The sequence below is a fragment of the Phoca vitulina genome, unplaced genomic scaffold (genome assembly GCF_004348235.1).
Source record: "Phoca vitulina isolate PV1807 unplaced genomic scaffold, GSC_HSeal_1.0 scaffold59, whole genome shotgun sequence".
NCBI classification, from domain to species: Eukaryota; Metazoa; Chordata; class Mammalia; order Carnivora; family Phocidae; genus Phoca; species Phoca vitulina.
The window spans coordinates 2,679,211-2,705,492 of NW_022589762.1; the positions used below are offsets into that span (position 1 = coordinate 2,679,211).

At 35.9% G+C, this 26,282-nt stretch overlaps 1 protein-coding gene across 14 annotated transcripts in view; it reads right to left on the reverse strand.

Moving 5' to 3' along the window:
* ERC1 (ELKS/RAB6-interacting/CAST family member 1) overlaps positions 1 to 26,282 on the reverse strand; it is a 548,010-nt gene that overhangs the window by 347,336 nt on the left and 174,392 nt on the right. For 6 of the 14 annotated variants that reach the window (XM_032390726.1, XM_032390730.1, XM_032390724.1 and 3 more), the window contains 3 exons: positions 19,788 to 19,981; positions 10,050 to 10,076; positions 6,913 to 6,924 (listed from right to left, as the gene is read on the reverse strand). In XM_032390726.1, the coding sequence (XP_032246617.1) occupies positions 6,913 to 6,924; positions 10,050 to 10,076; positions 19,788 to 19,981 (233 nt within the window). The remainder of the gene's footprint in view (positions 1 to 6,912; positions 6,925 to 10,049; positions 10,077 to 19,787; positions 19,982 to 26,282) is intronic. The other 8 variants (XM_032390722.1, XM_032390725.1, XM_032390734.1 and 5 more) reach the window with 2 other exon arrangements.

The window sequence follows — 26,282 nt, forward strand, 5'->3', positions numbered from 1 at the left end:
TACATATAAGTGACAAGGTAACAGGTGCCAATGAAAACAATTCATTTGCTCTAGTATCCTGAAGAGTATCACTTGCCTCTGTACCCATGCCAATATGACACCCCAGACGGTGTTTAAGAGAGCCAAAGGGTGGCATTGCTATCTTGAAATCAATGGAAAATGGATTTTTATTAGTTCAAATATGAGCTGATATAGAGAAATCAACAGGGATAATGTTAAATGTGAAAAATTTTTAAAAAGGATAAAGATCAATTCCAAAACTGTTCATTCGTAGCCAGTGCTCTAAAGCCTTGCCAGTCAAAGCATCCTCCGCAGATCAGCACCACTGGCACTGCCTAAGAGCTGTTAGGAAGGTAAAAAGCCCAGGCCCTATCCAAACCAACATCAGAATGACATTTTAACAAACTCCAATACAATTTGTATGCCATCAAAATTTGAGAAGCACAGTTCTAAATTACCTTACTAAATAAATCCCACTATCTAAAATATAAGTTGTTGTGGAGCTTTTCTTGAGCAAGGCTGTAAGTATTGTATGAATCACCAGGGCAACACCCAGAAATAATCCCATCACTACTGAAGGAATATCTTATACAGCAGGCTAGAAATGGTTAAAGAAAAAAAAAAGTGGCAATTCTCACCAAAGGATAACACAATTAATCCAACTTATGACCCCCATACTCCGAGGAGGTAAAAACATATATTTGAAAATGTATTATAATCTACACATTGTGTCTGGACCTCACAAGGACATACAAAACAAGAAACAGAGGAAAGTTAAGGTATGCGGTAAACATGAAATCAGAGAAACTGAATTTGTACTAAAGACTGCCATATCGTAGCAATGACCCTGAGTAAGTCAACTGAATCCTCTGAATCTCAATTTTCTCATCTGTAAAACAGGAAAATATCCACTTCATACCATTGTTATGATCTGAAGTGAGATAAAGAGAGATTGGGACGGACGAGGTTTGTCAGATAAAATATTGGAAGTCCATTCAAATTTTTATTTCAGATATGTGACAATGTTTTAGTATAAGTATGTCCCAGTATGTACAACACACTAATACTAAAAATGTAGTCACTGTTTATCTGAAACACAAATTTAACTGATATCTTGTATGTGTATTTGCTAAATCTGGCAACCATATACAAATTCAAATTTTAACTAAATTTAGCCTTTCCTCCCTTTTCTACAGAATTTGCCATCTTTAGCTCATGTACAGAATGCCAGGTAATTGTCTACAGCTGCTACTAAGAAAAATTACATTTACCACTTTTTAATGCATGATGGCACAAAACTCAATACTTTTCAGTAGAACAGTTAGGTAGATCAGTACAAGTATGTGTTCATACATTTTTTTCTACCAATGAATCATTCAAAATAATAACACTATATTTCAGGAGAACTTAGGTAATGGAGGTGTGGCTACACTGTGCTTGTGTGACCCATTACAAAAAGACTACACAATAGTATTGTTTGAAAGGAAAGAAAATAAGGAAAAACACTCTTGAACAATAATGCTATTTAAGAAAGGCAAAAGAATGACAAGTAGAAGCAAAAAATGCAATTAAAAACCGATCATTCTCCTAGATTATAAACTCTTGTCTGTGAATCAAACTCCTTGTAAATAGATCACACAAGGTCAGAAATGCTCTTGGGCCTATAAAATCCTGAACATTTCAGCTAAAAACAAAAAAGAAAAGAATGAAGCCTTCAAAATATAGTTATACCTCTTTTTGTAAATGTTATTTATGAGGTTTTAGTGCCTAGTATCAGACAATAATGAAAAAAAAAAACCTCTAAGATGTGCAATCAGAGAAATGGCTCGTTGACTAAGTTAGATTTTATTTTATTTTTTTTTAAGATTTTATTTATTTGACAGAGAGAGAGAGAAATCACAAGTAGGCAGACAGGCAGGGAGAGGGAGAAGCAGGCTCCCTGCTGAGCACAGAGCCTGATGTGGGGCTCAATCCCAGGACCCTGGGATCATGACCTGAACCGAAGGCAGATGCTTAACCATCTGAGCCACCCAGGCGTCCCCTAGGTTAGATTTTAGAAATCAATGTAGAACTCTTTGTTGTTCTACAACTCTTTCATCAAATTAGATTAAAGAGACTGCAACAGGAATGAATGTGAGCAAGACATAAAGTATTTAACTTTTATTACATAACAATATAGGGAGACTCTGGTCTAAAGGCAGTTGACAGAAAGTATCCCACAGATCTGCTTTGAAGACAAGTCTGCAACAGGCATGCTAAACAAAATAGGGGTAACAATAATATTGAGCTCAATTTGTGTAGACCAGAGAATGAGTAAAAGAGATGACAATTATAGGCTTCACCTATTAAATGTCTTGTCTTTAGCCAAAGGTGCCGCTAAATAAAAAGTAACAATGATTCTGAATCAAATCATATATTTTCATCTATTCAAGGAATCATTTCTTTGCATTCCTTCTGTGGGGATAATGTCATTGAATAGTAACTAAAGACACGTATATATGTTTAAGGATAGAGAATGAATCTTCAGTCATCATCACTCTAAATAAAAATCTCTCTGCTTTGTACTAAACGGAAACAGGGACAGAAGAAAGTAGGAGAGAAGAAGAGGAAGAGAGAAAACAAATCTGTCCAAACCAGAAATGCTTAAAAAACAAATATTACACTTAAGTGTCACTATTAACATAAAACAGGTGGTTAAAACAAACACTTAAGAGTTAAGTATCTTGCCCAAGGTCCCATAATGAAGTTATCCAAATATCCAATCCAATCTTAAACCATCAATACTCTCTGGATGGTCTGCTCAACTGGACTTAGCAAAACATAATTAAAATGGTGAAATGCTTCTGTATAGAAAAAATACTGCACTAAATTCCAACCTGAAACAAAGAATGACTTTTTTTACACACCACAACCAAAATGATTTTTGCCACTGGAAAAACAAAACCTGTTTTATTTTGAATTCCTTGGAAAATAAACTTATTTAGAAGTAAGTATAGTTTAATGGCATTTACTGCTAGAGTAAAAACTACTAAAATGAACCAGCTAACAATATTATAATTAACATAACTTGTAACTCAGAGAATTATGCATACAACAATGACTTCCACAGACAAATTCTTCTGCGGCAGGGTTTTGTTTAGAGATATTTAGATCAAAACCTGTCATACAAAAGACAAAAGTAGTAAAACCTCCCCAAAAAATATGTCCACTTGATGTTTAAGTTAGAGATCAAAGTTCTCCAAACACAAGGCTTCACAAGTCTCAGAGACAAAGAGAAAATCAAGAAGCTCAGAACAAGAGGTCTTCACCTACAACGGTAGAAACATTAGATTGGCAGACCTATCCACAGAGACCTGGCAGGCCAGAAAGGACTGGCATGATATATTCAGAGCACTAAATGAGAAATATATGCAGCCTAGAATACTATATCCAGCTAGCCTCATTGAAAATAGAAGGAGAGATAAAAAAAGCTTCCAGGACAAACAAAAACTAAAAGAATTTGCGAACACCAAACCAGCCCTACAAGAAATATTGAAAGGGGTCCTCTAAACAAAGAGAGAGCCTAAAAGTAAAATAGACCAGAAAGGAACACAGACAATATACAGTAACAGTCACCTTGCAGGCAATACAATGGCACTAAATTCGTATCTTTCAATAGTTACCCTGAATGTAAATGGGCTAAATGCCCCAATCAAAAGACAAAGAGTATCAGACTATATAAAAAAACAAGACCCACTGATATGCTGTCTGCAAGAGACTCATTTTAGACCCAAAGACACCCCCAGGTTGAAAGTGAGGGGGTGGAAAACCATTTACCATGCTAATGGACACCAAAAGAAAGCTGGGGTGGCAATCCTTATATCAGACAAATTAGATTTTAAATCAAAGACTAAAATAAGAGAGGAGGAAGGACACTACATCATACTTAAAGGGTCTATCCAACAAGAAGATCTAACAATTGTAAATATCTATGCCCCTAACATGGGAGCAGCCAATTATATGAGCCAATTAATAACAAAATCAAAGAAACACATCAATAATAATACAATAATAGTAGGGGACTTTAACACCCCCCCTTCACTGAAATGGACAGATGTAAGCAAAAGATCAACAAGGAAATAAAGGCTTCAAATGACACACTGGACCAGATGGACTTCACAGATATATTCAGAACATTCCATCCCAAAGAAACAAAATACACATTCTTCTCTAGTGCACATGGAACATTCTCCAGAATAGATCACATCCTGGGTCATAAATCAGGTCTCAACTGGTACCAAAAGATTGGGATCATTCCCTGCATATTTTTGGACCACAGTGCTTTGAAACTAGAACTCAATCACAAGAGGACAGTTGGAAAGAACTCAAATACATGGAGGCTAAAGAGCGTCCTACTAAAGAATGAATGGGTCAACCAGGAAATTAAATAAGAATTTAAAAAATTCATGGAAACAAATGAAAATGAAAACACAACTGTTCAAAATCTTTGGGATGCAGCAAAGGCAGTCCTAAGAGGAAAGTATATAGCAATACAAGCCTTCCTCAAGAAACAAGAAAGGTCTCAAATACACAACCTAACCCTACACCTAAAGGAGGTGGAGAACAGCAAATAAAGCCTAAACCAGCAGGAGAAGAGAAATAATAAAGATCAAAGCAGAAATCAATGAAATAGAAACCAAAAGAACAGTAGAACAGATCAACAAAACTAGGAGCTGGTTCTTTGAAAGAATTAACAAGATTGATAAACCCCTGGCCAGACTTATCGAAAAGAAAAGAGAAAGGACCCAAATAAATAAAATCATGAATAAAAAAGGAGAGATCACAACCAACACCAAAGAAAAGAGAATAGGAAAATTTGGCCTTGGAAAAGAGTTGGAACATGAGTTCCACTGAAACAAAAGGAAGGTTAACATGAGTGAACATAAACCCAGGACTGTGGATACCCTAAAGCTCTATTTACCAGGCAAAGGAGGGGAGGTCATCTGTTAAGAGAGAAGGAAGAGGACAGTATAAATCTGACTGAAGACGCCTCTTCATAAATTAGATCAGTATAAGTATGAAAGAAGGGCTAATTTTGCTTTTTACTGTATTTTACACCCACACAAATTGCTTTATTCTTAAATGAGTAAAAGGTAAGGGGCCTTTTTCAGAAATATCATTTAGGTCATCAATTTAAACAATGAGAAGAAATACCAGGAAGTAGAAATGGGAAAGAGAACCTTTTTCCTAAAATGCCTCACCACCTTATCTTTCTACTTATAATAGAAATGTAGCACCTGAAAAGTGGAGTCTTAAAATATCATTACAGAAGAAATATGTCTACTTTTCACATTTTCTACACATACACAACTTTTGCACTGGGATTCTACTTTGCACTTTCTATTAACAGTGGTAAGAATCAATAAGAACTGTATATTGTTTTAAAGAACCTGAAATATATCACATCATGCTATCATATGCCGGATCAAACAGGACTCCATGAAAAAGGCAAAAAGTATCATAATAGCTCTATATATTGATTGTTTACCCTGTACCAGATACTGTTCTAAGTGCTATTTATATGAACTCATTCAGTGTTTACAACAACCCTTTAGATTAGATAATTATCCCAATTTTACAGATGAAAACACCACAGATGAAAAATCTACCTAAAAAATTCAAGCCATCTGGGACTCTGTAGCTCATATTCTAACTCTGACGATAGAGTACAGAGAATACATAAAGTCCTGAGGTTGAAATGAGAAGATCTACCTTCAAATCTAAGTTCCAACACTTACTAGTTGGTTGACCCTAGAGAAATCATGTTCCCTAATCTTTGTTCCTCATCAGAATGATAATCTGTCCTGTGTAACCCATACACCAACTGTGAGACTCAAAGAAGACAGGTGCTTTTATAAACAGTAATATATACGGTACCATTACTATTAGAAAACAGCAGCGAAGGTAAAGTGCATAGGGTGTTAACCATATCATTTTCGGAACCGTATCAGAAATTCTCACGCCTTCATTTACATTTCCATGCTCACATGCAAAAGAAATAACTTCTAAAATTCAGGTTTCAGGGGTGCCTGGGTGGCTCAGCCAGTTAAGTGTCTGACTCTTGATTTCAACTCAGGTCACGATCTCAGGGTTGTGAGATTGAAACCCACATCAGGCTCCACACTGAGTGTGGAACCTCCTTGGGATTCTCTCTCTCTCCCTCTGCCCCTCCCCCTCCCTCTTTAAAAAAAAATTCAGGTTTCCAATTGTGCTCTCTTAGTTTCTCTTCCCAATAAAGATGGACAAATTACTTAATGGGCTCAGAACTTATGTTATTCACCTAAAGAGTGGAAATAATAAATCTCTCTATATACTGCTGGGAAGATCAACTGAAATAAAAGATGTAAAGGTTCTACCATAGTGCCTCGGGCACTTATAAATTGAAGCAGCGCGGGCTGTTTTGGTTATCACTTGTTGTACCATTCAGCAGACTCACAAAACAAAACCAAAATTTCAAGGGTGTATAGGTTTGTATATGTAAAATAATTTCAAGATTCTTCTAAAAATCCACAGACTACAGCAAATTTCCCTCCAGCGTTCATGCTGCATTTTCTGTGTCTCTGATGAAATTTTAATTAAATTAAAACAATTTTTCTTCTCATTCCCCTGGTGACTCCTTTCATCTTCATTTCACTCTCAGTCAAAACCTGCTCAGTCTGATTCTTGCTTTCTGAGTACTTTATCTTTTGAAGCATAGAACTCTGAATCCACTCTTCTAGTAAACCTAAAACTTCTGACATTTTATGCACTCATAACTAGATTTCTACACATATCTTTCCTGGAGTAAGTGCTATCATTTCAGTTCCTCATTAGAGATCAAGATAATGTTAGTACACCATGCTCTTCTCTTTGTTTTAGTACAAGCATACTGACCTTGAGGTGAGACTGAAGACAACAGCAAATCCAGGAAGAAAATGTGAAAGAGAAAGTCAGAAAGAATTAGTAAGGACAATATTCAGGAAACAATGTTATTCATAGACACAGACAAAACATAAAAGCACAGGATTAGAGAAGGGAAAGGGGTAACACAGATTCTGCACAGGCACTAAAAATTAGTAATTTCAGATTTTCAATTCTCAACAAATGTGTTTTCATATTAGATTATACCATTGTACCTTAATGTAAGTTTCAAGGAAAATTTTTGTCTAAAATTTACCATTTCTTGAAGCAGGGGGAAAAAGCAATTTATTAAACACAAAGGAAAAGAAAAGAAGGTCAGCACCTCCCCCTTTTCATTTAAGTAGCTAACTGTGATTTCACAATTTAAATCATCTTAATTTTATACATACCCACCTTATAACTGACTACTCCTTTACCCACCCCCTACTCCATTTCTTAGATCCAAGTTATCCATAACAAAAGCAGAAAAACATCGAGAGTTTCAATCATTCTGTAGAATACAGAATTCTAACTGATGAGGAAGAACTTGAAATAATGGTCCCAAATGTGAAAACAGTAACTTTTTCCTAATTAGAACCTAATTTTTTTCTCATTCCAAATCTACCAAAATCTACCTCAAATGGTGCAATCTAAAAGCAATAATGAACAAGAATATACAGCTCTATAAACATCACTCCACTTCTAATACTGCTCAGCAGTTAGAGATGCAAAGATTTGCCATGCTCAATATTCCTACATAGCATGAAGCCCCGGTAGTTCATTATTGCTTTTTATAACAACAGGCAGTTTTTCCTTTTTAAAAATTAATCAATTTCACTGAAGTTAGTATTATCCCCAAATACTTAAGACTTCTAATGGCCAGTGCCATCCAGATTGTCTTCAGGATCTAAATTTTACTTTCAGAATCTAAAACAAAAGGTTTATTTCTTGAATGCAAGCACCATTTCAATTTGTACTTTAATGTTTTTTAATGTTTCAGTATTTAAAACCAGGGTTTTTAAAAGTCATTGTGAAAATAATGAAAGGTAAGGATGACAAAATTTATCATTCCCACTCTATAAGATAAAGAGAAATGAAAAAACAGAGAATAAAAGTGACTTCCTCACAATCATACAGTGTGTAAGTGGCAGATACAGGATAAAAATGTGGGTCTGTTGACATCTCCCTGGGCATATTTTATATGTTTTGTGATGCTTACAGATTCCTAAAGGGAATATATAAAATAAATCCATGCATCTTTGGCATATTTAACACAGTAGAGAATACAATGTTCAAATGCAAAAATAGGCCAATCTCTAAATGACTGTTCCCAATTATCTTTTCTATCTTTGTTGGTTATGACACAATAAATTAGAATAATATTAGGTCAACAATGACACTAACTGAAATTTCTTATGGTTGCATGGCTTTAAATAAGACCTGGGTAAATCCAATGGGGAAAAAAATTAAGCTTACTCCTATCAACAGTGAGCAACTTTTTACCTATTTCATTGTTCATGAGTCATATTTCACTTTGGCATCAAACTATAGCTCTTGGGAAATTAATATGGAAGAAAAAAGTCTGCATATAGAAAAATTCTATAGAATTCTAATGTTTGCCCCTTTATGTAAAAACTGTAACCACTAAACAAAAATTCCTATAAAGACTGTACTAATAAATTACAAGGTGCTGTGCCCACAAGAAATTTTGGGAAGATGACCTAATAGAATTGATTACGCAAAGCTGTTTAATTCATTTTTTTTAAATGAAATCAGTGAAATTCATCAAGGAGGGAGAAAGAAACAAGCAGCTTCCTCAGAAAGCAAGCTGAAGCAAGCAGGATCAGATAAAGAACCAGTCATCTTCAGTTATCATATTCTTAGTATCTTTCTTTCCTTTTTTTTTTTCAAACACAGCCCATTCTCCCTCATGCAAGAACACGCAACCCCTGCAGCAGTAGTCACTTCTCTTCTACTCAAACTACATGAAGACCACGTTTTCTGACACTGAACTTCATGGGTCAAAGATACATAACCATGAATTTAAAAGTAAGGAAATTCTTCTCTAAGGAACCATTTTCCTCATGAATTGTATACTAGTTTATGCCAAAGCTACGTACAGCTTAATACTAATTTTTAGACAGAAGACATCTGAAGACCTTAAAATGAGTATCAATTTGACATTTCTTTAAAAAAAATTATAAATATGAAAACTAAATATGTAGGTTTACATTTTTAGCTTATACTGTGTAGATGGCTAAATAAACTGTGATACCAATATGAAGCAATCATAAACATAAAGCCCATTTTCCCAATAAAATGGTCCAAAAAAAAATTTTTAGGTCTACTACATAAAAAACAGGAAGTAGGTAAAACAGTCAAATATCTAATTATAATAGTAAATATATTCATCTGGTTACACACACATTTAAAATGGGGTACATTAGAAAATAAAGTTAATTTGGAAATACTTTCTTCCACTTCCACATTCTCTGGAACAATTTTATTCACTCTCTCTGCATGCATCTTTAATATCTATTCACCAAGAACAGAAGATGCACCATTACTTTATGTATCACTAGGATGAAAAAAAATACTAATTAAACTAAGCCATGCCATTATTTACACATGTATCCCAGATTCAGAGATGTTAAAATGTAAAAATAAAAGTTATAATTGGTATTTCATTGTGACAAAAGAGGAGGTTATCTATACTTCTATCTAATCTACAGATCAAAAAATAATCCCACGGGATTATATTAAATTATATAAAAATATTTTATAGATATGTTTTACTTATACTTTTACAGAAGGAAAAGTATAGGCACAACTGTAAACACATTACAAACATAGAAGAAATGAATAAAAATAATATTTGCAATATCACTAATTAAGTATAATAAGGGATTAAAAATCTCCATCTGTTTGATTTATGAAAGGTCTGAATATACAGGTAATGGAAAGATAAAAATGGAAGAAATGTGGGATGATTAGATAGTGAAACGAGAAAGGAGCTCTGTCTCTTTGTATTAACATATATACTGATTAGGCCCTCAATAATGTAGAGTCACACAACAGAACATGATAGACACTATAAGAATAGCACAAATAAACAAAAGAGAAATTACTACCTCAGGGAAGTCAGTAAAGCTGGCTTTCTTTTCCAAAAAGGTAACAGTTAAAAGGGGTCAGATTCCCAAAAACAAATACAGAAAAAGAAAATTTTAGTTAAAGAGAAAACAGTAAGAAAAAGCAGATAAGAAAAAAGGATTCATCTTTTAATTTTGAGGTCCATTTTTTTTTACAAAAACAGAGGTAATTCTACTAAGATTATCAAAACAAAAATTTTAAATATCATCCTGTAAACTAGTTCACATTTCCCAAAACATTTTAGGAGATTTATGAAAAATAAAGACAACTCCCATTTTCATTACATAAAATTTCAGACACTAATAATCTTTAGAAGCAAATCAAAAACAAAAGGCCAAGCCTAGCAACTATCTTCCCTAATTTCTTCAAATACCACCAGAAAAGTTCCTTCTCTTATGCATACATATATGCAAATAACACACCAGATTATATCTCACTCCTGACAAGATAAGAAAACCACCCCAATCTTTGTGTTCAAGATCAGTTCGGTACCTTGATGTTGATGCACAGAAGTACAGATTTATCTCACTTATCAAAATGAGATTAAGTTACTACTTTAGCAGCTCAGACAGCTAATTCAGGGGCTAACTACCTTGAGCCTAAATTCTGAGCAAAGTGAGAACACTCTTGCTTTAAAAAAAAAAAAAAAATCGGGGCGGTGGGGAGGAGACAAAATCAACTAAAGAGGCTCTAAATCTTACGACTAGATATATTCTACTTTTTAAATAAAGCCAGTTGTTTATAAATCAGAATGTAATTCCCTTAGAAATAATATTACACATGCAGTTTAGGTTTTCTTGATAGCCCACAAAATTTAAGTTTAGTCATGATGCAAGAGCCTAGAACTAATAGTTCAAGATGAGGTCTAAAAAAGATGGTTAGCGGGGTGCCTGGGTGGCTCAGTCATTAAGCATCTGCCTTCGGCTCAGGTCATGATCCCAGGGTCCTGGGATCGAGCCCCACATCAGGCTCCCTGCTCCGCGGGAAGCCTGCTTCTCCCTCTCCCACTCCCCCTGCTTGTGTTCCCTCTCTCGCTGTGTCTCTCTCTCTCAAATAAATAAAATCTTTAAAAATAAAATAAAATAAAATAAAAAAATAAAAAAGATGGTTAGCAAAGAAAATAAAGTTAACCATCAAAAAGTGAAAAAACTAAGTTTCCTCCATTATAAGTACTCATAGGACTGGCCTAATAATGTGTGTGTATATATGTGCGTGTGAATGAATAAATAACAAAACTTGTCTCCGATTCTCTGGCTTCCTTAGAATGGTAGCAGTAGCAGTATCCTGGCTTCCCCTCTCTATTTCACGTCTCTACACCAGAGTTCCAGGACCTGAAATTAAAAGTCTAGGGTCCAAAATTACCTACTAGTGTTCCAACCAAACAACCTCTCAAGTCATTGTGATTTCATATTGGTCTTAAAAATTAAAAGACCACACTCGGGGCGCCTGGGTGGCTCAGTCGGTTAAGCGTCTGCCTTCGGCTCAGGTCATGATCCCAGGGTCCTGGGATCAAGCCCCATATCAGGCTCCCTGCTCGGCGGGAAGCCTGCTTCTCCCTCTCCCACCCCCCGCCCCCGCTTGTGTTCCCTCTCTCTCTGTGTCTCTCTCTGTCAAATAAATAAATAAAATCTTTAAAATAAATAAATAAATAAAAGACCACACTGAAGAGTACAAAGTTCAAGAAGTCCCTTCTCTATGAAAATCCTATATCCAGAGGCACATATTAATTGGGTATGTTGAGTATTACTTCTCAGGAGAGCTCAACCAAACCTTAAACTGAAACCTTAGTGCTGAAATTTCCAGCTAGCACACAAGCCATGGAAAGACGCCTGTGCTAGCACCATCACAAAGGAAAAGACAACAGCTGCTCTTTGTTGAAGTCTTAGTCTTCTGGGGCCAGATATACCTCTTTATTGAGTCCAGACTGATAGAAAGGCTAAAAGTCAGACATGGCAAGACTGACACCTGGTGACAAAGCAACCCACATGCCAGTTCCAAAGTACCTGTCCTCTAAGACAGCATTCTAGCATGTGGGAAAAGCCTTTGACCTCAGCAAGATCTTCAAGTGAACAGCCTCTTAATAAAAAATTGAACACAGGAGGTTAGGGGGAAAAAAAAAAAAGGAAGGGAAAGACTCTGGAATTCTGGAATTCTTAGGCACAACTCTATTACCACCCACTTACTTATGTGATAGAGGACCAGACATTTAATAATCTCTGTGTGCCTCAGCCTCCTTATCTATATTTTAAAAACTCTATATAAGAACCCTTTCCAAAAACAAACAAAAAAGTCATGATACAAGAAGGGGCAGCTAAAATTAACAAATACAACTATTAAACAAAGTACATTAAAATTTTGGGGGCATCTTTCTAAGAAAAATAAGATCTACCTGATAAATACCAAAAGGAAGACATGCAAGGCTTACAGAGTTCCTACAGGAAATCTCCACCCAAAATATGTGCCAGTTTGCTTTTTAATGTTTCCACTAAAGGACAGAAAAAGAATCGATTGTTGAATACAAATGACTTAAGAGTAATGCCCAATAAGGCCGAAATAAGGTGAAATAAGGCCATTTCTGCCACAATAAAAACTTGTTTTTAAAACGTCAAATATATCCCTTATTTAAAATAGTTGCCTGATTGAGGGCAAAAATCTCCTGTATAATGAAGGCCCTTTCAAAAACTGAAGGGACAGGATCTGTTCCAGGCATTTGGCTAGGGATGAAGTAAGAGAAGAGACAGAGAGGACTGAAACAAAGGTAAAGAAGCACTGACCCCTGTGTGGACCCCTGTGTGGACATATCTGAAAATATCAGCACAGCAGAATCTGTGTAACTGCTTTAACTGGTATCCTCAAATTACTGCCTTATTTAAAAGAACCAAAGTTGGCATGACAAGGGAATCACTCTTGTTTAAGGCAGTAATTAAAACAGCGAGGAAGGGGGCGCCTGGGTGGCTCAGTCGTTAAGCGTCTGCCTTCGGCTCAGGTCATGATCCCAGGGTCCTGGGATCGAGCCCCACATCGGGCTCCCTGCTCCGCGGGAAGCCTGCTTCTCCCTCTCCCACTCCCCCTGCTTGTGTTCCCTCTCTCGCTGTGTCTCTCTCTGTCAAATAAATAAATAAAATCTTTAAAAAAACAAAAACAAAAACAAAAAAAAACAGCGAGGAAGTTAATTTTTGATTCATAAAGTATCAGGTAGACAAAGATAGCCCAACCTTGGTCAAGGCCTCTAAGCTGCTTCTGTTCTAGCACCTTCAATCCTTGTTTAACTTCTCAAAATTTTAAATCTTTTCAAAATGGTTGCTTCTACTATAGAAACACTTTAAAAAGAAAACAAAAAAGGGGGAAGTAAGTTTGTAAACTGTAACCGTCTGAATGTTTTAGGTGGCAAATTACAGAAAATCTTGTTTCAAAATAGTTTAAACTTTAAGAAAATGTACTATATATCACATAACAGGAAGTGCAGTTTCAGAAATACTCCTAAAATGAGTTCAAGGATACTCCCAAACTGAAGATGACACAAACAAATGAAAAGATATATTATGCTCATGGGCTGGAAGAATTAATGTTGTTAAAATGTCCATGCTATCCAAAGCAATCTATATTCAATGCGATCCCTATCAAAATATTTTGCACAGAACTAGAATAATTCTAAAATTTGTATGAAAACACAAAAGACCCTCAATAGCAAAAGCAATCTTGAGAAAAAACAACAAAGCTGGAGGAATCACAAGCCCTGATTTTAAACTATACTACAAAGCTATAGTAATCAAAACAGTACAGCACTGGAACAAAAACAGACACACAGATCAATGAAAGAGGATAAAGAGCCATGAAATAAACCCACACTTACACAGTCAATTAATCTACAACAAAGAAGGCAAGAATATACAATGGGAAAAAGACATTCTCTTCAGTAAATGGTGTTGGGAACACTAAAGAGCTACATACAAAAGAATCAAACCAGACTACTTCCTATCACTGTATTAAAAAAAACAAAAACAAAACAAAAACCTCAAAACGGATAAAAAACCTAAATGGTAAGACCTAAAACCATAAAACTCCTAAAAGAAACCATAAGTAGTAAATACTTAGATACCAGTTTTAGCAATATTTTTTTTTGGATCTGTCTCCCCTGAAAAGGGTAACAAAAGCAAAAATAAACTACTGGGACTATATCAAATCAAAGAGCTTTTGCACAGCAAAGGAAACCATCAACAAAATGAAAAGGCAACCTACCGAATGGGAGAAGATACATGCAAAAGATATATCTGATAAGGGGCTAATATCTAGAATATATAAAGAATTCATACAAGTCAACAACAACAACAAAAACCTAATTTAAAAAATGGGCAGAGGATGGAATACACATGTTTCCAAAGAAGACATAAAGATGGCCAACTGACAAAAGATGCTCAATACCACGAATCATCAGGGAAATGCAAATCAAAACCACAGTGAGATATCACCTCACATCAGCCAGAATGGCTAGGATCAAAAAAGACAAGAAATAACTAGTGTCGGTGAAGATGTGGAGAAAAGAGAACCCTGGTGCACTGCTGGTGGGAATGCAAACTGGTGCAGTCACTGTGGAAAACAATATGGAGGTTCCTTAAAAAATTAAAATACTATTGAGACCCAGTAATCCACTTCTGGGTATTCACCCAAAGAAAACAAAAACACAAATTCAGAAAGATGTATGCACCCCTATGTTTACTGCAGCATTACTTACAAGAACCAAGATATGGAAGCAAGCTAAGTGCCCATCGACACATGGATAAAGAAGATGTGGCATATATATTTATAATGGAATATCACTCATTCATAAAAAAGAATAAAATCTTGCCATCTGGGACAACTGGATGGACCTAGATGGTATTATGCCAAGTGAAGTAAGTCAAACAGAAAAAGAAAAATGCTACAACAAAAACCAAAACAAATACCAAAAACAAAAACAAAAAAAAACAGAAATAGACTCATAAATCCAGAAAACTAACTGGTGGTTGTCAAAAGGGAGGGGGAAGGTAGAATGGGTTAAATAGGTGAAAGGGAAAAAAAAGGTACAAACTTCCAGCATAAAAGAATTAAGTTATGGGGATGAAAATATAGCACAGGGAATACAGTCAGTAATATAATAACTTTGAATGGTGACAGATGGTCACTACACTTACTATGGTGAGCATTTCATAATGTATATAAATGTCAAGTCATTATGTTGTCTACCTGAAACTAATATAATATTGTATGTCAACTCTACTTCAATTAAAATATATATAACAAAAAAAAACCCAAAATGTACTCATAGGTAGAGAGAACAGCAAAGTGGTTGCCAGAGGTATGGGGTGGGGGGGTGGGGCGAAACGTTTAAAGGTTGTCAAAAGGTATAAACTTCCTGGGGATCTAACGTACAGCATGGTGACTATAGTTAACAATACTGCAGGGTATATTTGAAAGTTGCTAAGAAAATAGATCTTAAAAGTTCTCATCATATGAAAAAAAAATTTCTGTAACTGTACCGTAACAGATGTTAACTGCAGTTATTGTGGTGATTATTTTGCAATCTACACAAATACTGAATCATTACATTGTATGACTGAAATTAATATAATGTCATCTGCCAATTATACTTCAATAAAAACAATTTCTTTAATTAAAAAAATTTTAAACAATTATTGCAGAAGTCTGAAAAGCTATTAAATCAGAATTCTATCAGCCTCCAATACTCTTCTTTCAATATTTTAAACATTATGCCAAAGATAAGCCTCTCTATTATAAATCTAAATAGAAACTCTAATATGATCACTTTAGAAGAGAAATTCGTAACTACATTCAGGGTTCCTGAGGCTAATCTAAATTGATCTACTTATATAAGGACAGGTAAAGCTCTAGGGTTTTTTTATTTTTGTTCTTCCTTAAATTGATTTATTAAGACTATCCAAAATCACCTGATGATAACTTTTTAAAATGTCAACTTGGCTAGGCTAAAGCACTCAGATACTTAACTATACACTAATTTAGATGTTGCTATGAAGGTATTTTGCAGGTATAATTAAATCCTTTAATCCATTTAAGTAAAGGAGATTATCCCAGATAATCAGAGTGGGCATAACTGAATCCTTTGGAAGGCCTCTAAAAGCAGGACTGAGGTTGCCCCAGGTGAGGAAAAAAAAATTCTGCCTATGGACTTGGCAGAATTTTTGCCCGTGCCCATGGGATTTCTATCCTACTGGTGATCTTCTCTTCCTGTCAGCTAGCCATCCAGATTTCAGACTTCCTTTGCCAGTCCCTCACAATCATGCAAGACAACTCCTTGTAATAAATTTCCAGACATTATATATATATCTCCTACTACTTCTGCCTCTCTGGTTGCACTCCCAACTTCTATACACCACAGTATAAAATATGAATTTAGAAGTAATACTTCTTACATTTAATTGGGAAAATATTTTATATGTGCAGACATATGGGTGGGCTTACATAATCCTTTTAAAAACTGCAGTAAGTCAGGGCGCCTGGGTGGCTCAGTCGTTAAGCATCTGCCTTCGGCTCAGGTCGTGATCCCAGGGTCCTGGGATCGAGCCCCGCATCGGGCTCCCTGCTCAGCGGGAAGCCTGCTTCTCCCTCTCCCACTCCCCCTGCTTGTGTTCCTGCTCTCGCTATCTCTCTGTGTCAAATAAATAAATAAAATCTTAAAAAAAAACTGCAGTAAGTCAGTGCTACAACACTGAATCATCTTCTAACAGGAGCTACTATTGTTCTACAAGGGCAATGTAAGGGACTATTCATTTTTATCTAGATCACAAAGAACAGGTCTGGGAATTCTTTATGAATTCTTTAATCTAAACCTTTTAACATTGGAGATCCGTATGTAAGAAGCACTAGGAAATGTGCAAAGGTTACAAAGAATTTTCTCTAGTTCAATGATCATAACAGTCTACTTTTTTTTTCTTTTTTTTCTGCATTTAGAAGGCTGCTGAACACCCTTGGAGATGAAGTCTACATCCCGAGTTACGGTGTGGTGCTACCGTCACACTAGTAAGGGGACACTACTTAAAGGGCATTCCAGCATTAGAACAACCACATACAAGACTGGCCAGAAACAAAGACGAAGACAATCATAATCAACAATATCAGAATCGTACCAGAGAGAACACGTACTTTTTCCACAAAACAAAGTACCCAAGGGGTACAGTTCAACTTGACACATACCGGCTGTTCTTTAATTCTGATCAAGCAAAATTCCCAGCAAGCCTCAGCAGTAGCAGGAGCGGCAGGAGCAATTCAGTCTAGTACAGAACTGTAGCCTTACATAACACTCACTTTCCCAGGAAGGCCCAAACAAACCCCCCTGACGGTGCAGGGACAGAAACCTGGCGTGGAAGGTACAAACTGTGGGAGACTGGCTTTCTGAGAAACAGCATGGCCAAGAGGGGACACACACAGAGACACACAGAGACCAATGGATTAGGACCATGATAAGACAAATCAAAAGAAAGGTAAAGAAATTCAAATGATAAATTATGGGGAGACAGACACCCACACATAGGAAATAGTGGAATGGCAACACAAGAAGCAAATGGTTAGTAAGAAACACAGCAGCCACACACATGCACCTCAGTACTAAATATGGGAACAAAAGGCATAATATAATCCTAACTGTCTCTATTATTCATATCTTAAACTATATAGCTGGGCAACAAATTATAAAGCCAGTAGCAAAAACTGAGTTTTAAAAACTTTTTTTTGATAGCCAAGAAACTTTGTGTCAAATCCTAAAACAAAATTACAATGGTACCTGGCTAGAGGCTAAAACTGTGTGGTGCTTTTTAACCTTTTAAGTTATATTCTGTGGAAGAGTAGATAATTTACAACTTTCTCCAAATGTGAGAAATATAGTGGTTAATAAAAGCAATTTGTTGTGCTTTGGGTATCAAATATAAATTTAATTCTATTTCTTACTATCTTCCAAGTCACACCCAACTCCAAAAATCAGTATTAGGTCCAAAAATGAATCAAAAAGTTTTTCAAGCAAGGAGCCTGGAATAACAAGCAATAATTTCAATGTAGATTTCTAATACAAGAAAACAAACTGAAATATAAAACTTGATCAGGAGTTTTTCTTCTGAAATATCAAAATATTTAGTGGGAAGTCACTAATCCATCAAAAGTATTATATTTTAAAACCTATGCAGCAAGGTCATACACAAAAGGCCAACACAAAAGCAGAGAGGCATGTGTTCATGTGAGTATGTAAGTGTGTGTGTGTGTGTGTGCTGGGGGACAAACTTAATGCAAACATGAAAAAGGGCATATAAAAATACAATAATCTCATCTGGAGACCGGGAATTTTTAATTCTAATCCAAAGAATTCTATCCATTCGTCTTATCCAGAACCAGAAAATATGAATAGAGTTAATATCAAAGTAAGAAGAATCTCATGAGTATGCAATCAGTATAGTGAAGAAAAATTGTGAGGGTTAGACTTTATTGTTTTAGTTTCTTGAAAATCAAAATTCTATGGGTGGGGGAATATCAAGTCTCCAGTCACCCAAAAATTTTAAACTTAGTAAACAACTTATGAAAGTCGTTTCATATTTCCCAATCTTCAAGAACATGAAAATAAAATATTCCTAAGAATCAGCTCCAAGGAGCCACACAGGTTAATGACTTCATTCTGTCACTGTTGTTTCTATTTAGAAGAATATGGGTAATGAATGAAGTTCTACTAGAAGAACTACTTCAATGTACTTGTAAATTTATGTTAAATACATGCTGTAAAAGAAGAGGTCGAAAGACATACACTTAATCTCTACGGGGCGCCTGGGTGGCTGAGTCCTTAAGCGTCTGCCTTTGGCTCAGGTCATGATCCCAGGGTCCTGGGATCGAGCCCCGCATCGGGCTCCCTGCTCTGCGGGAAGCCTGCTTCTCCCTCTCCCCTCCCCCTGCTTGTGTTCCCTCTCTCACTCTGTCTCTCTCTGTCAAATAAATAAATAAAATCTTTAAAAAAAAAAAGAAAGACATACACTTAATCTTTAGTATAAAACAGTCTAATTACAAAAAAAAAAAAAAAAAAAAAAGAAAAGACAGAAAACTCCAAGAGAGCTGTCGGGCTAGACCTGTAAACACAGCTCATTTTGAAGAATTCAAAGTCAAAGATCCATAAAAATCATATCCGAGTCTCTTAAATTATCCTCAAAATGTTGCTTCTTCTAAATTTGACCTATGCACTGATGTAACAGCCTGCTTCTCCACAATACAAATTGCATAAAGTCTAAAAATTCATAGCCGAAATGAGCATTGGGCTCAATAAAAAAGGTCTAAGCCAAAAAAATATTACCTCCTTGAACTTGAGGTTCATTTGCTCTGTAGATAATAAAGTAATTAAAAAGCAAGTAGCTATTTGTACCCTCATGATCAGCTAGTAGAAAAGTTTAATTTCTCCATTGATGAATACTTTCTCACTTTCCAATCAATGATGCTGGTGTCTACAGCTTCCTAATATATCTCCATTTGATGTTGCCTTTCAGATGTTGCAACAATGAATTTACAATGACTTAGAATAAAAAGTAGATTAAAAAAAATAATACAAACACTCAAGAACCTAAATTCCGAGAGGCAGATATACTGAACAAGTATGCCCCCCAAAGTATACAGTTTTAAAACCATACTTTAAACCTTTCTAACAAAGTAAGTCCACCATTCAGCTTTCCTATCCTTACCTTTCCAACTCTGCGATCTTCTTATCTTTGTCATTCTTCTCATTTTCCACTTCCTTCAAGATTTCCAAGAGGCGGTCAACTTCTGCCTGGGCCTTGCTAGATTCATCTTTGAACCTGGCAATCTCTCTCTCCAATTGCTGTATTCGGTCACTCATCTCTGGACTGGCTCTGGCTTCCAATGTTGCCTCATGTGCCTACAAAGAAAAGTGTTCAAATTCTATCAGACATATATAGTGGCAGTGGGCAAACCATGTCCCAAAGGACCATCTATATTTCAATTTAAATAGAGCATTATCAAATATCTAATAGCGGGTCTTCAATTTATGAAGCTTTTCTCTGCTTAAATAGTACATAGACAAAATAGTAGTAATAAATTGAGAAATAATTGTCATGGATTTCAAATGGATTTGTGTTTAGATGTACTACAGTACATATCTGAATATTAGGTCAAAAATCATATGACAAGACATGTTTTTCTGAGTGTAAGTGAGATATACAAACAAGCCATTAGACTACTATTGATCTCTCCAAGATAATCTCTCCAATCTCTCTCAAAAAGGCATCACTAAAGATTCACTGCTGATGTTACTATAACCAATGCCAATGCTGAGATCTAATTCCCACTTGACCCTTACTTCCCTTCCCTTTTCCTATATACTGCTTTACCAACATGTATGAATCACATGGCCTGGAGCATACACAATCTATACTACAAATGTGATGCCATAAAACTGAAGTTAGGTTACAGGGCACCTGGGTGGCTCAGTTGGTTAAGCGTCTGATCCTTGGTTTCGGCTCAGGTCATGATCCCAGGGTCATGAGATCGAGCCCCACATTTGGCTCCGTGCTCAGCATGGAGTCTGCTTAAGATTCTCTCCCTCTCCCTCTGCCCCTCCCCCCACACTCTCTCAATCTTTCTCTAATAAATGCAACTTTTAAAAAAAAATGAAGTTAGGTTAAGAAAATGGCTATCCACACACAGGTATCCTCCTAAGATAGGATTCAGGATTTTACAAGATAACATGGAACAAACGAAGTCAGAAATCAACAGTCCCATGTAGAACCAAGAAAAATTTTCAGAATCCTGTTGCAAATATAACTAGTACCTTCAATGCATTTTGGAATGCAAAGCAATTTCAATAATTAAAAACTAATTATCAAGTCTTTAATTTTTCTCCCGAATCTCTAAAGCCATGCATGTATAATGTATTTAAAGAGAAGGTAGAGGTGAAGATGTTTTATTTTCCCTTATTTAATAGACAAGAAAACATAATTAGTTCTTTAAAATGGTTTGAAAAAATATTAAAGGGGTAAATATATATTATTAGGAAATACTTCGGAAAGCTCTGATGCAAATACCTTGAGTAAAAGAGAAATGTCCCCATAAATTGGGCTAAATGCTTTGTCAAAGCAAAAGCTGTACTTCTAAGATCAAGACCTTTACCAACATCTTTTGTTTCAGGTTTAATCAGTTAGGAAAATCCAGTTACTAACAGTGGCCTTTAAAAAAGATTCCACTGGCAGACATGTATTTTAATGTGTTAGCAAAATTCTAATCTAAACTGGTGTGGTTAAAAGCCACAACAAAGTAAAATCAAGAAGAAAGAGAGGCAGCCCTGAATGAATTAACTCATTAAGAATAAAACAAGGCAAAAGCAGCAGAAATGCAAACACTTCCCAATGCCTGGAGGGAAATTCTGATCTTACAGAAACTTTTCTACTTTGTATTCATCCCAATATACTTTAGAAAGGAGTCATTTTTTAAGTCTAGAGTTCCTACTTGAGGAAGGGAGAGAGAAGGTCAAGTGCATTCATTTTCTACAGAGTAGTAAAAAACCACTCATGAAAAATACAGAAAAAACATCAACCAGGGCTTTATGGCACTACTCTGTCACAACACTTATTGGTCGGAATGGGTGGCTTAATACTATTTCAGGATCCTAAAGGGAGAAAAGTCAGTAAGAAAAGAAGAAAAAAAGGTAGAAGGAAATGGTATAAGAAAAGAACAAGCAAGAGAAAGAGAGTAAAAGATCAAAAATATAATTTTTAAAAACTTGTGATAAAAAAAAATTCTCCAGAAAGAGATATTTCTTCCCAGAGGGAAAAAAAAAGAATTTAGCACTTTTTACAGTTCTCATAATTCAGAAGTGAATTTCAATGCTTTCCTTAATAATTCTGAGGTCATTATCTCATGCGGAAGACATAAAATATGGAAATTCACCTACAGGGCATAAATTCCTAAGCTAGAAGTGTTTCTGTTCCATTTCCACTCTGTTCTATTTTTGTGTTAGTACTGTACTGTCTTGATCACTACAGCTTTTTAATATAACTTGAAGTCCAGAATTGTGATGCCTCCAGCTTTGCTTTTCTTTTTCAAGATTGCTTTGGCTATTCAGGGTCTTCCGTAGTTCCATACAAATTTTAGGACTGTTTGTTCTAACTCTGTGGAAAAATGCTAGTGGTATTTTTTTTAAATATTTTATTTCTTTATTTGAGAGAGAGAGAGAGCACGCACAAGGGGTCGGGGGGCAGAGGGAGAGGGAGAAGCAGGCTCCCTGCTGAGCAGAGGGCCCAATGTAGGGCTCAATACCAGGACCTGAGCTGAAGGCGGATGCTTAACCGACTGAGCCACCCAGGCAACCCTGCTGGTGGTATTTTGATAGGCATTGCATTAAATGTGTAGATTGCTTTGGGTAATACAGACATTCTAACAATATTTGTTCTTCCAATCCATAAGCATGGAATGTCTTTCCATTTCTTTGTGTCATCTACAATTTCTTTCATCAGTGTTTTATAATTCTCAGAGTACAAGTCTTTCACCTCTTTGGTTAGGTTCATTCCTAGGGATCTTACTTGTTTTTGGTACAAATGTAAATGGGATTGACTCCTTAATTTCTCTTTCTGTTGTTCATTATTGGTATATAGAAATACAACAGATTTCTCAACATTATTTTGTATCCTTGTGACTTTACTGAATTCATTGATCAGTTCTAGCAGTTTCTTCATGGAGTCTTTCAGGTTTTCTATGTTTATAAACTATCACGTGATCTGCAAATAGTGAAAGTTTGACTTCTTCCTTACCAATTCAGATGCCTTTTATTTCTTTTTGTTGTCTGATTGCTGTGGCTAGGACTTCCCATACTATGTTAAATAACTGTAGTGAGAGTAGACATCCCTGTCTTGTTCCTGACCATAGAGGCACTGAGGATGACATTAGCTGTGGGTTTTTTGTATATGCCTTTATTTTGTTGAGCTATGTTCCCTTTAGACCTACTTTGTTGAGGGTTTTTATCATGAATGGATGTTATACTTTGTCAAATGCTTTTTCTCCATCTACTGAAATGATCATATGGTTCTTTTCTTTTATTATTGTGGTGTATCACATTGATTGATTTGTGATTTGTGAATATTGAACCACCCCTGCAAACCAGGAATAAATGCTACTTGACTGTGGTGAATGACTTTTTTTAATGTATTGTTGTGTTTGGTTTGCTAGTATTTTATTAAGAATTTCTGCATCCATATTCATCAGGGATACTGGCCTGTAGTTCTCTTTTTTAGTGGAGTCTTTATCTGGTTTTGGTAATCAGGGTAATGCTGGCCTCACAGAATGAATTTGGAAGTTTTCCTTCCTTCTCTGTTTTTTGGAATAGTTTGAGAAGAAAAAAAAGAGAAATAAGTATAGTGGGGATGTACAGAAAAGAGAACTCTTATACACTGTTGGTGGGAATGCAATTCGATACAGTCACTATGGAAACAGTATGAAGCTTCCTCAAAAAGTTAAAAACAGAACTACCATATGATCCAGGAATTCTGCTTCAGGGTATATATCCAAAGGAAACAAAATCACTATCTCGAAAAGATTATCCATACCCCCATATTCATTGCAGCATTATTTATAGTAGTCAAGACAGGAATCAACCTAAGTGTCCACTGATGGATGAATGGATAAAGCAGTCATGGTACATATACAGAATGGAATACTATTTACCCATTAAAAAAAAGAAGGAATTCCTTCCATTTGTAACAACATGGATGGAGCTTGAGGGCATTATGCAAAATGAAGTATGTCACAGAGAAAGAGAAATATTACATGATCTTGCTTATATGTGGAATCTAAACAACTGAACTCAGACAAACAGAGAACAGATGGCTGGTTACCAGGGGAAGGAAGAGGAGTGTGTGAAATGGGTGAAAGTGGTCAAAGAGTACAAACTTCCAATTATAAGATAGTAAAGTTCTCAGGATGTACTACACAGCATGGTGACTATGGTTAACAATACTGTTTTATTAGAAAATTGTTGAGAGAGTAAATTTTAAAAGTTCCCACAAACAAAAAATAAAATAAATCGTATCTATATAAAAAAATAAACAAAAATAAACCTACAAATAAGCTATAAAACAAAACAAAACAAAACAAAATGCTAATGTAGAAAACAAAGACAACAAAATCCTAGGCCTAATAAGCTCCTAAAGAATTAAAATTGTAGGGACGCCTGGGTGGCTCAGTCAGTTAAGCGTCTGCCTTCGGCTAAGGTCATTGATCCTGGGGTCCTGGGATCATGCCCCACATCGGGCTCCCTGCTCAGTGGGAAATCTGCTTCTCCCTCTGCCTGCCGCTCCCCCTGCTTGTGCTCGCTCTCTCTCTCTCTGACAAATAAATAAAATCTTTAAAAAGAATTAAAATTATAGCAAATAAAAAAACCGAAAAATCATCTGACGATATTTGGCTCTATTTTTTTTTTAGATAGAATTGACATATAACATTACATTAGTTACAGGTGTACACCATAATGATTTGACATATGTATAGTATACTGTGAAACGATCGCCACAATATATCTAATTAACATCTATTACTACAAAGTTACAAATAATTTCCTTCTTGTGATGAGAACTTTTAAGATCTACTCTCTTAGCAAATTTCAAATATACATAAAGTATTATTAACTATAATCACCATGCTGTACATTATATCCCAGGACTTATTTATTTTATAACTGGAAGTTTTTACCTTCTGACCCGCTTCACCCATTTCACCCACATGCCACCACTCCCCCTGCACCCTCCTGGCAACCATCAATCTGTTCTCTATATCTATGGGTTCAAGTTATTTTTGTTTTTACATTCCACATATAAGTGAGATCATATGGTATTTGTCTTTCTCTATTTCACTGCCCTGCTTTTAAAATGTAATAGTGCTAGGGAAGTATTTATCTACTAGAATGAGATAAAATCTGAAGCACAATATTTAACAATTGTTCTGAGTCTTATTACATCTTATTGCTTAATTCTTATCTCAATCTTACATTAGGAAATACACTCTCATTTATTCTAAGACATATTTTAAAGTCAAAGGTTTTTCTCTTCTTTCTTGAGAGGTAGTTTCCAATATAAATTAATGAGTTTAGAAACATTTTGATAATATAAAAAAAAGTTCATTTGACATCTAGTAGAACTTAAAAAGCTATATAAAACATGTATATTGGGGGTGCCTGGGTGGCTCAGTCACTTGAGCCTCCAACTCTTGATTTCAGCTCAGGTCGTGATGTCAGGGCCCTGGGTCGAGCTCCGTATCAGGCTCCCCACTCAGCGGGGAATCTGCTTATCTCCCTCTCCCTCCACCCCTCCCCCCTCATGCACGCACACCCCCACCCTCTGAAATAAATAAATAAATAGCCATGTATATTGTTAATTCAGACTTCTGTGATATACTCTCAAATTCCTTCGGATAGGCAACCTATTAATTCCATAAATATTTAATGTGTTAATTAATAAAACTAAAGCTGATTCCCAAACATGTTAGCAATAACTGTATTTTTATTTTAGGTTTTAGATGTTATTCTAAATAGCAAAATTCACATATGTATCTTCACAAAACAAGAATGCATAGGTCTGTCCCATATGGAAAACTGTTGTAACTTCAGCCCCAACATGTAAAAAGTCTGGAAGTCATCACTACCATTCTTAAAACAAGAAAAAGTTAAAAAACTGAAAATCAATTACTTTTCTTGGACCTATCAGAGAACTGAGGTCAAGGGGCAAACTACAACTCCAAAATCAAGAGACACAGGCAAATGCAGAGAGTCATAGTTGAGATCTACCCACCTGGAGCAAAGCTGTTGGTAGACACACTTCAATGGTGACTTTGAGGAATTACTAGAGGCTGAGTGTGGATGAGCATGACAGTGAAAAAGTCCTAGAAGCTGCAGTTTTAGGGCAAACTCATCTTATTTTAATGAACTTTACATCCAGGAACCCCACCAGGTTCTCACAGTGAAGAACTGACAAAAATCCCTTTGTGGTTCTGGTAAGGGTATGGGGGGCAATAATTGTGAAATATGCCCAAACTGTACTCTACCCAAAGGCAGACTCTCCAGGAGTAAAGATTTTAACAGAGTTTTATCCCACCTGGCAGATGGGCATTTCTCCCATTCTAGCCCCCTCTAGCTAAGGGGGAAAACCTTTGTGAAGGTCACAGCCAGGGACACAGGC